The sequence below is a fragment of the Glandiceps talaboti genome, chromosome 13 (genome assembly GCF_964340395.1).
Source record: "Glandiceps talaboti chromosome 13, keGlaTala1.1, whole genome shotgun sequence".
Classification (NCBI taxonomy): domain Eukaryota; kingdom Metazoa; phylum Hemichordata; class Enteropneusta; family Spengelidae; genus Glandiceps; species Glandiceps talaboti.
In genome coordinates, this window is record NC_135561.1 from 8,012,118 (window position 1) to 8,023,731 (window position 11,614).

Here is an 11,614-nt window from a genome sequence, read left to right on the forward strand (position 1 = left end):
TTGGAAGGGTGCCAGAACCATGACACCATAGATGCCTTTAATATAAACATTAAACTACAGGCGCCAGTGAATATTTTAACCGTGTAGACACCTCTATATAATGTTACTGCATATATATGTATGGGTGCCTCGAATCATAATTTCAAACCACTGTTTTACGGTGTAAAGTTGTCTAACAGAATATAAACTTTATTTTACACCTGATATTCGGCTGATAATAATATGATTGAAGAAAGAGAACGGTTTGATACGTGTGGGACATTTCAGAAGTGTAGCCATATATGTTACCATGGTTACATCAACCTCACCTCAGTAATGATTGTAAACAACTAAAAGCGTGAATGAATCTTTAAGTTAGTTGTTTACAATTATTGCTGGGGTGAGGCTGCTGTAACCATGGTAACACATATGGCTACACTTCTATAATGTACTACGAGCAAACAACACAAAATTTAACACATATATAAACGCAAGCATAAACAGTGCGCAAAACGCGCCAAATAAAACACAGTCATGACGAAACACAGCAACACATATCACACAGTCACATAAAAGCAAACATACACTCATCCATGTCGTAGATAGGGATAGAATTTCAGCAAGAAGTCCACATATATTTAGAATGTGTGCAATATAGGATAAGCAGTAAAGGCACTGCATTTTAATTTGAAACAAGAAACAACGATAAATCTACAATAATATAAATCTTATGATTGTTGAAAGACTCCTCTAATTACATACCACTACGCCGTTATAATAAGATACCACATATAGGACTTTCTCGAAGGTAATTCAGGGCAACTGTTGGTTTCAGAGAAACAATGATTGCCAGATTTAGATCCGTCCAATCATTTCAAACTAAATGTGTTACATTGCACAGTTTATGCCGACTGGGTGAAACGGACACCTCTGGTACTGGTACAAATGTGAACTTTATTGCACCGCTAATTTTACATACAATTCTGTAATTATATTTAGATGTCTATTAAATATGTATGACTCTCTAGATATGTTCTAACAGTCGGTCAACCATCGTAGAGGATTCCCGCTGTGCTTTTCTTCCGTGAAGTAAACTCCTTCAAAAAAACAAATATACGATAAGAAATATATGTGAGGCGACTATGACAATGACATACAGTTTGTTGTGGTGCTAGCGTATGTTGTTATGTTGTGATATTCGTAATTTACTCGTCCTCAGGCGTAACTTGGTTTGGCTTAGAATAAGTACGAATACCGCCCTCTGTGTATTTTTTTAAAACATTTTTGTACAACTTCTATACTCTCTTCTTGGGTTAATTTATGATTATATTTTTATAATCTACGTTAGGTTGACTAGGTCTTGTCATTCCGCCCTCAACGGACCGAAGGGTGAGGACACCATACACTGCGTACGTTACAGATTACTAAGTACTCTGAGAACCGGATGTGACCGAAAACGTACCTCGCAATTGATTTATGTCGTCCTTCTGTTGACTTCATCGCCGTATGTATTAGGAACAGATTAAATACGTCCCTCTATGAAGAACAAAGACATAAATACTCAATAACACAGCCTACATGATGGACAAACGTCACGTGCATAGAGCTGGTATAATTTCAACATGAAATAATTTTTTCCATTCGTCATTAAAAGTTGAGTTGTTAGCATGAATTTGTCAACCTATAACGTATCTTCGCCGTTATTACAAGAAAAAATGGCGTCTCGTTGCAAGAAGTGGAACGGTATTTGGCGAATAAGATACACCTATTGTCCATACTTACCTGAGCGTTACTGCCACCAAGTCCAACAATGTTATACCTGACTGGGTAGAGTAAGTCAACGGCAGTGCCATAGTCTCCAATGTTATAGGCTTTAAATGCTTGTAACATCGGCATTCCCACATCTTTATAAACATTTATATGAGTATTACTTCTATCAGAGTCACTGCAAATATACATAAAAGCTGGATAAGTAAGATTTGCTTTTGTCAGTCTTGTTTGAATTAAAGATCACAGGAATTGAATCTATGATCTCAGGTTCTCGCATTACCGTTAACTTATAAGTGGCGCCATAAATGGGTTATAGTAATTTGTTCTTGCAATTGACAAAGTCTATCTAGTATTCTGAAAACAACTTTATTTTTCACTTCTGAATGTTAATGCTAATCTGAACTGTGCTGTACTGTGTTGTGCTGTGCTGTGCTGTGCTGTGCTGTGCTGTGGAAGAAGAAGAGTAACAATTATTATGTTATTTCATTAAAAAAATATTTTCTTTAAAATTCAGGTCTAACATTAACTTGAAGCGGTGATACAGTGACTTTTAGTGTTACCACACAGACAGAGATTACATTCCTTGTATATAGCATAGATCCTCCACCAGGGTCTATGTCTATAGTTACCAAGAGGATATTCAACAGTCACATAATCTATTTTACAGCTGGAAAGGAATGTATTACCTTACAAGTGTCTTGATAGATTGGATCAACTTGTCGGCAACATCACTGTGTTGTGCTCCATGGGCAGCCATTAGGAAATGAATATCATTAAATGCTTGAGAGTGGGTTTCCAAATGAGGAATACATGCGTCATACACTTTATGCCATCTATCACCAACGTTAACACCTACATGAGTAAGATAAGAAGTCATCGTTTAGGCCACTACACCAGTGAGGTCTCTGCGCGAAAATTGTAAAGCCCCCCCCCCCCCCTTTAATAATTTTGAGTGACCAAACAAATTTCGTGTATCACCATTTTCACAAGTCGGACTCATTTTTCTCCTACGCCTCTTGTGGGTACGTCTTGGATGGTGTCGTAAAGAGGCATACGTCGTTTAGGACGACGCGATGATGGTACATCTGGGATAGTGCAGTGTCGTAAAGAGGGCTATCGTTTATGACGATGAGTGTACGTCTTGGACAGTGTCGTAAAGACGCATGACGTTTACGACGATGATGGTACATCTTGGACAGTACAGTGCCGTAAAGAGGTTTGTCGTTTACAACCGTTACGATGATTTGCATCACAAGCATTGGAAAGCAGGACAATAATGAATAGGGTGTATATCAACTACATAGTCTTACAGACATTCCTGATAAAAAAATGATCTTGAATCAATTAAAGTTTCCGTAGCATAGACAGTGGGTTCTGTTCTTGAGATGCATCCAATTCATAGAGTACAATAAGCCGATATAGCCTTAAAGGCCCATGCTTCAATTCCAAGTTCTCACAGTAGTGTTACCTTATCAGTAGATTCATAATTGTTAGATAGAATTACTCTTTCTTCGGAGTAATCATTTCGATAGCTTTACCAGACAATTTATTTTATAACTTTGATTGTCATCCCGATTCAATGTAGACCTTAAGTTGTGTATCGTGCATCTGTAATTTCGTTTCTTCCAATCATATTCATTCTTAGTGTCTGCATTATTGTCTTAATATGTTTTCTCGTCTCATGATCTACGCTTACTTAAATTGAAGCACACATGTTTTGAGGTCAGTCGTTATCTGTAGCTTGACAGGCAACATATGATCTGTAGACTGTTTCATGTATTTGCAGGTTTGCCATAAGGTTTGTGTTAATGTCAGAATCCTACTAGTTTGTGGACTGTTTATAAAGATTTGGCCGTGACAAATACAAATAAAATCAAGAGCACTCACCTTCTAATTCCAATCGACAAAATAACGCTGCCGCATCAGTGATATTTAATAACATATCTGACTCTATAAGATGACATAGCTTGAATGAAAAGAAAGAATTCAACAAAAGTAAAAAAAGAATCGAAATACAAATAATCATGTTTTTCATACATTTGACGTGGTCCAACTTGGTATTGGCTTAGCTTCAATTACTTCTTTGCTGTTAAAAATGACGGACATATATGTCGCCATTAGTCAGAAATTATCGAAAATTCATAAACTGGAAACACCACAGGTACAATCTTTATTTAATCTCTGAACTGCTCACTGGGAAACCCGACTTCAGTAAACATTGGGATGACGTCATCACGAATATCAATGAGGTCATTTGCATACACAATGCATTTAATGCACATAAAGATGTGCACTTTCTTTGAGAGAATTAGAGGCGAATATCAAATTCTGTGATTATATTTACCTTTTCATCATAAAGGCTGAGAGTTGATTCATAGTCTCCCTTTGTTAAAAGGACAAAAAAGACATGAATATTCAAGTTATTACGAAATCAAATGTACAAAATCAGTGTGTTATACATATTCCAAGACTTAGATTGGGTTATACATTTATATATTTTTGTTTCGTATTTGGCTAGCACTTTAAACCTGTAAATCCACAGCCTTCCAAACATTTGTCTGTCATTTTATGACGGGCAGGAATTTTGAAAAAATTTGAATTTCATATTAACTGTTTCTCAAAGCATATGCTACTATCAAACTCAACATTAACCCACCTTCTCAAAATAGTAGAGAGCTTTATGCCAGTAAACATGGCCTTGTAGTGGACTTCCCTGTAAAATAATGACAGAATTAGTGTTTTTGTGATCAGCAGTTGCTTTATATAATTAACACAATACAAACACTTTTGGTGATACATGTAATATACCGTGGACAAGTCATTTAGAGCAAACAATATGGAATATATACTCTGGTCGTGCTACGTCACGACAACGCGCTTCTACGTCACTGATTCTGCTGTGTTCCAAATATGAGTCAACACGTTCAAATTGTCATTATTTCCCCCGATTTTTCTTTGATATTACTGACAATGGTATAATTACATTATTCCTCAATATTTTTCTTCGTTTAGCCGAAAAATATTCGTGACCTAAGTAAGGGTTGTCACAACTCGTCTTGCGACTCGTAGTAACAAGGGCCCTTTAGGTCACTCGTATTTTCCTTGACTGAACGAAGAAAAATATTAGGGAATAATATCCAAGTGTCTATAATTACATGAGAACGAAATAAGCTTTAACCTTGATATCGTCCACTTTGTTGTCAATAAATTCGATACCATCATCGGGACGACATTGCATTTCTTTGACATGAGACACGGTATGTACTGCCCATGCATCTCTCGAGTTCAGTTCTAGCGTCTGCAAAGATGGATATTAAATAAAGATAACAATAACATTACAGTCGCGGGTTGAATATAATAAATGAAATAATACAAATTAAAAAGTAATTACAATTTGTTTTTTAAATGAATTAAAAGAAAACTGAAGAAAGAATAAGAAAACGGGGTTTCTTTTTGGTTTCTTGTTTTTTTAAAGAAAAAAATGTACACATTATTATTAAATGATCAATGTCTGTGAGACAAATATCCGAACAGAGGTCTCTGGTCAATTTCTTGTACTATAAGTGTTCCAATTTTAAAGAAAAAAATCTGAAGAGATTGAAGGTTGACCACAATATATGTACCATAAGAAACTGCACAAAAACAATTTAATTGGTTTGTCAAAACCAGGTTGCTTATTTTTACACCTACTTTTCTGGCTTCCTTCTCAGCTTCGTCGTAGAAATGTGTTTCGACCAAACCAAATGCATAGAGCCCTCTAGCGTGACTATAATCGCAAAATAAAACATACTGATTATTTCACTATCTCATGAAAAATATGCACCGGTTACATGCTTACAAGATGTATGACAGAGTAAATACCGTTACAATAGAGTAAATACCGTTATACTTATGTAGAAGAGAAGAAGAGAAGAGAAGAGAAGAGAAGAGAAGAGAAGAGAAGAGAAGAGAAGAGAAGAGAAGAGAAGAGAAGAGAAGAGAAGAGAAGAGAAGAGAAGAGAAGAGAAGAGAAGAGAAGAGAAGAGAAGAGAAGAGAAGAGAAGAGAAGAGAAGAGAAGAGAAGGGAAGGGAAGGGAAGGGAAGGGAAGGGAAGAGAAGAGAAGAGAAGAGAAGAGAAGAGAAGAGAAGAGAAGAGAAGAGAAGAGAAGAGAAGAGAAGAGAAGAGAAGAGAATGTAGTAATGTACGAATACGTGTAGTCAAATAATTTCATGATTCTTGTCGTCGTTGGTGGCAGTGTTTGTTGTGATAGCGTGATAGTGATGGCGCACATACCTATACATCTTTGGAGACATTGATGATTTCCACTGTGGTAATACTTGGGCCATCACATCCCTAAGCTGGATTGACTGCCCCAATAAAAAGTGAGACATAAACGCACATCTAAACGCCAAAATATCGGTCGGACAATTCAACAGAATTTCTTGCCATTTATCACAAGCATCGTTTGTTTTACTATGGAGATATAAAGTTATACATGTATATCAAAATTACGTATTTGTGGTTTACAAATAATGACGTCATCTATTGATGTCATTTCGTATCCTCGTTCAATAATACCTTTTATAATTGTTCTGACTGGAGAGTGTTACTGTCATCTTTGGTCACGTGAGACCACAGACCAATCACTCTCGTTCTCTGAGATGAAACACAAAATCAATAAGCACTAAAACCACTTTCGTTGAGTTTTTATCACTTTTTCACTAGCTCAGAATTTCAACTTTACAATGACATGTAAAAGACGTTATGCTGATGTCACCGTATGTTATCCGGTACCAACCTGCCATTAGTGTGTTTATTTAAATGTGCACGAGTAACTGATATATTCATTGGTTTGAACTGAGAACATATCATTGATGTGTACTCTCTCAGACGGCCGGATAGGATTGAAATGCGCGTGAGACTGTTGAACCTCATTACACAACTCACCCTATGGACCACAATTTTACAGCATCTACGTGGAGTTGTTCAAGTGTTGATATCAAAACTCACCCTATAGACCACAGTTTGACAGCATCTACGTGTAGTTGTTCAACTGTTGATATCTTGCTATTTTCAGCCAATGTCACCATGTTTTCAATATTAGTCTTTAGTTCCCGGTTATTCCAAATACTTGCATCCCTACCTATTACTGTCGCCCCATACTTTGCTGCATAGCCGAGCACTGGAAATTTCACAATCAAATCAAAATTTTCAGATTTACTTGATATTTTTTTACTTACATTTCAACAATACTAATTAGTAGTTGATTTGCCAATTGGTCCTAAATAAAAGTATCATGGGTAATCCTAATGGCTCCACTGATAACGAAAACCTGGGATTGAAATCCTGGCTTTCAATCACCAGTTATAAACTTATAGAACGCCCACAACGACGAATATTACAGTATCATTACTACCTACTTCCCAATGACCACCTGGATTTATTGTTTAACATTAAAAATAACGATGCATAAGTTTGCATAATGGATATATATGCATTCAAGACCATGTGTAGGATCTGACGTGGTACAAAAATAAAATGTGTAAACATTGACGTTTAATCATCTACCGTCCCTTACTTTACCTGTTGAACTACACTTCTGAACTCAACAAGATCCTATACTTTGGAAAGTTGGACCGGAAGTGAATTGTGTAGATCGACTTTTTTACGGTAGCGCTATGTAGGAGTTTGATCTGCAGAGCACACAATATACTAGCCCTGCTTGCAGACGGTCACGGTGAGAAGGGAGGGACAATTGTCAGAATCGAGTCCCGAATTACTCCGTATGCAAGCAGGACTAACAATATACATGATATTTTACGTACCAAAGTTAGGGTCAGCTTCCAGCATCTTATCCATGCAGGTTTTGATACCACCGACACTTTCATCTGTGTAGCCACTCATGTACTGTCGTTTTCATTAAAAGAAGAATAAAAACATCAGAGTTTACAATTTTAACTTGAAGGTGACAAAGTAGAATATTATTTTGTATAAGAATGGAGCGGCTACTACTCCTCATAATCTGACAACACTCGGACATAAAGAAAGTTATCTTAAACACTAATAAAATATAACTTAGATATTTTGGTTTATTAGTTTACCTAATCGTACTGGAAGGTCTCATGTTTTCACTCGGTAGGTATACTACAACGAAGCTCGGGCTTCGCCTAAACACAGAGCGTCGCACTAAGACGTCAACGAAAGGATAGCCCTATGTGATCGATGAGGGCGTACAGTACAAGAATATCAGTACAGTCTACAAAACAACCCACGTTTTAGCCATATGCAAAGCTCCGAGGACTGTTGAGAGAGTCTACCTGTTGATATAACCTATGAAGGTTGACAGTAGGGTGACGTTTCTGATAGATGTTTTTTCTCCCCGGATTTTTTAATAGACAAGTTCATATTTTGGGTGACTTTCGGTGTTTACGCTTCTTTGATTACAGGGCGCTTTTATCCGAATAGCCATGGTACGGCTAATAACCAACATGTGTAATCTAGTTGAACAAGAGTAGCATTTGATGGTGTCTAAGTTGGCTTTCCACAGTAACATTTTAGGTCAGTTTACCTGAGTGACGACAGCATCGTACATCTTAGCCGCTTCATTACTTGTTGTGGATAATGGAAAGCCGACCTTCTGCCATTCCTTGGTTTATCCAGGTAATATTTTAATATTAAGTATAAATAACAAGATATTAATAAAACAAAGTACAATGACTATATTTCCTACGTCTTCATGTATGTTTTTTCCACTTTTAAAATAGGCCTACTAATATACATGCTACCAAGATAGTTATATCAGCAATTACCAGTGAAATCTCATGTCCTTTCTTTAATATGCACGATTACTCCACAAAAACTCATGAAACTAGGGTGAGATTCACTTATTAGTTAGTGTGGATTCAGTACATCTATACAGTTCGATTAGCGTACAATGCAATGTGGGCGGTGCATAAGCTTATTACTATTAGTATATCGGTCGAAGTTCATTCAGAAAACCAAACATGTCTTGCTAAAATTGTACAACTTATATGTTCATTATTTACAGTTCATCCACTCACCAGGCAATCTTTCCAACTCATTTCTGAAGACTTGTTCTTGATATGGCTGGGTGAAATAGGTATTGTCTTGTAGATGACTAAATATGCAGCACGAGCCCGATCAGCAGGTGAACATTCGGTGTACGCGGTGCGATGACATATGATATATATGAACAAACAAACGCGTCAACTCGCACGTACGGTATATACTGGATGCATTCTATCATGACACTTCGATAAAGTTGTCAGCATTTAAAACTTAGGTAAATACAACATGCCAATCAAATTGTATGCATGGACTGGCGTACCCCACAGCTCACATTACATCGACATTGCACTGAACACCACCACGACATAAGTCTGAACTTTGACACGGACGATATATTTTTTACATAACTGAAGGTCACAGTGACACCAGTATGTGCTAATGACTGTCGCTTGGTCACACATTGATCACGACCCGTTTATGAATTGTTTCATATGAGACCAACAATACATACATGTTGTATTGATTCAGCAAATCTATAGAGAAATATACCTCAACCCACCGCCAATTGGAACACAGGGTTCGAACTACTAGTAACAAGCGGTAACAGTGGTTGTATCACAGGCACTCGTTTCCCCGAATCAGAATATGTTTCTATCAGAATACAATCGATAGCATTGACGTATTTAGCCAATTATATATGAAAGAGGTAAAATAACTCACTTTTGTGTTATCGCGTAAGTCCACTTACCGCGAAATGTAGGCTATATATTATATTGCGGTGAGTGGACTTACATGTTCAAACATACGATGTTACGGTGGTTTCATATACATGCCGATATATTTTTTTCGTATGTGAGTGTCTAGTTCAGGTAGTTATGTTTTCCGTTGTTTTCCACATGGTGTCTGTGTTATTGGTTTCTTCTCATCAGATATACATGTCCCGTCATTACAGATTTTATATCGTCTTTGTATTGAAGTCAATGTCAGCTTCCGCATCCTCTATTTCTGGCGAGATTTTACAATTTTCGTGATTGCATTTTTTTTCTTGAATATGTAAAAAAAAAGTTAGGGTCGGCGTGAAAAACTAAGTAGAGTCGGATAACCGGAACCAAACAATTGTTTAGACCTTAACAACACGTCGTTGCAGTTTACTAGCCTTTATTATTTCGATGTGTTGTACTTTACAAGACAAGTCTGAATTTTTTATTAAAATACAACTCAAACTATGCCAATGTACATTTCAAAGCATAAGTTCCTATAAAACACAAAATCACCTACTTTAAGCATTGTATAGGCAGCCAAAATCGTACAGTTCTACATTGTTCCTATATTCTAGATCTTTTGTACATCTAAGTCAATAGAGTGTGCATGTAACACAAGGACTGCACTGATTTAAATAATACTTTACGCCTTTCTGAAGTTTTTCTAAACATAATGAGCAAATCTCAATTCTTTATTTAGTTTTATGATTTCAATGCATTCATGCCTATACACAATTGGTTTGTATAGCTATATTATATAATATGTAGACAGTGCAAGGCCAAACTTGAATGCATCGATGAGGGAATATTAAAACGATTCGAAACAATACGATGTGAACAAATTCCCATTGAATTAATTCTGTCTAGCAAGAACGCAGAGATAAAAATCAAAAAAAAGAATTACAGTCTGTTCTAAAAATGGAGTTTAAATTGTTTTGTTCCGTGTTTATTATTTTATTGTTTGATACTAAACTTACATAGAGCGTTATGAATACTTATTGCACCTACTTATTCATATACTTGTGAATGTACAGGGATTAGTACTATGTAAAAGCGAACTAGAAATTGGTGAAAGGGTCGACTATAACGTTGTTAAAGATCAAATAGACTTTTTTTGTAAATCCCAGTAGAATGGAAACATATCATATGATATCTTATTTCTATTTTTTATCGATAATATTTGAATAAATTACAATACATACAGGAATCGATTGATTTTCAAAAATGTTCACCAAATAAATAAAACGCATCCAAAGAAAATAACAGGGAGTCATTCCCAGCACACAAAAAAGGATAAATCAACAAAAAATAAAAAACCACAAAAGTGTTCTTGAAATGTACAGGTTATGATTGTTGAATCTATTGTTTTGAGTTCTTTTCTTCGACGTTGTCAAATAGTCAGGACTTGGTCAAGAAGTCTATCAGTCATTGGGGTACGTTGTCGCAGTGCTTTCCTTTCTTGAAGGAGACTCCTTCATTTGGAAAAAAAAAACAGAATTAAAAATTAATAGATCAAATGTTAGCTATCAATTAAGGATACACCGATGTGTTGATTTAGCGCTCAACAAAATAACGACCGTGCTAACTCTCATTCGCAAAAGGTGTCCTGGAAAATGTGGAAACGTGATGGAAATACATACCGAGCTAAAAGTTGATGTCGCATTTCTGTTGATTTTAAAGCAGCGTGGATTAAGAACAAATTGAAAATATCACGCTGAAAAATATAAAAATAAAAATTTAAAAAAAATTACTTTTATAATAACAGATCATAGCTTTACACAGTTACTTGAGTATCTATCATTTATTCTCTTTAAATTGAATTTCGTGAATGTGCGTGTGTCAGTATGTATGTATGTATGTATGTATGTATGTATGTATGTATGTATGTATGTATGCATGCATGCATGCATGCATGCATGCATGTATGTATGAATGTATGTATGTATGTATGTATGTATGTATGTATGTATGTATGTGTGTTTGTGTGTGCATGTGTCTGCCTGAGTGTGTTTTTGTTTTTTGTTTTTTTTTTGGTTTCTGTGTGTGTGTGTGTGTGTGTGTGTGTGTGTGTGTAAATATAAACGTATACAATATT

At 36.0% G+C, this 11,614-nt stretch overlaps 2 protein-coding genes across 3 annotated transcripts in view; both read right to left on the reverse strand.

Annotated features, from left to right (window-relative positions):
* Positions 1–1,003: 1,003 nt before the first annotated feature.
* On the reverse strand, positions 1,004–8,811 carry LOC144445028 (tetratricopeptide repeat protein 38-like). Its single transcript, XM_078134580.1, has 14 exons — positions 8,791–8,811; positions 8,298–8,375; positions 7,555–7,636; positions 6,740–6,911; positions 6,023–6,202; positions 5,440–5,515; positions 4,928–5,047; positions 4,406–4,462; positions 4,094–4,132; positions 3,637–3,715; positions 2,436–2,601; positions 1,762–1,924; positions 1,442–1,515; positions 1,004–1,076 (listed from the first exon to the last, which is right to left on the reverse strand). The coding sequence occupies exons 1-14, from the start codon at positions 8,809–8,811 to the stop codon at positions 1,004–1,006; spliced, it is 1,380 nt and encodes a 459-aa protein (XP_077990706.1).
* A 1,620-nt stretch (positions 8,812–10,431) lies between these two features.
* The window catches only part of LOC144444836 (tetratricopeptide repeat protein 38-like), a 9,322-nt gene continuing 8,139 nt past the window's right edge, over positions 10,432–11,614 (reverse strand). For both annotated transcript variants that reach the window (XM_078134385.1, XM_078134386.1), the window contains 2 exons: positions 11,160–11,233; positions 10,432–10,991 (listed from right to left, as the gene is read on the reverse strand). In XM_078134385.1, coding sequence (XP_077990511.1) covers positions 10,910–10,991; positions 11,160–11,233 — 156 coding nt within the window. In that variant the 3' untranslated portion in view covers positions 10,432–10,909. The remainder of the gene's footprint in view (positions 10,992–11,159; positions 11,234–11,614) is intronic.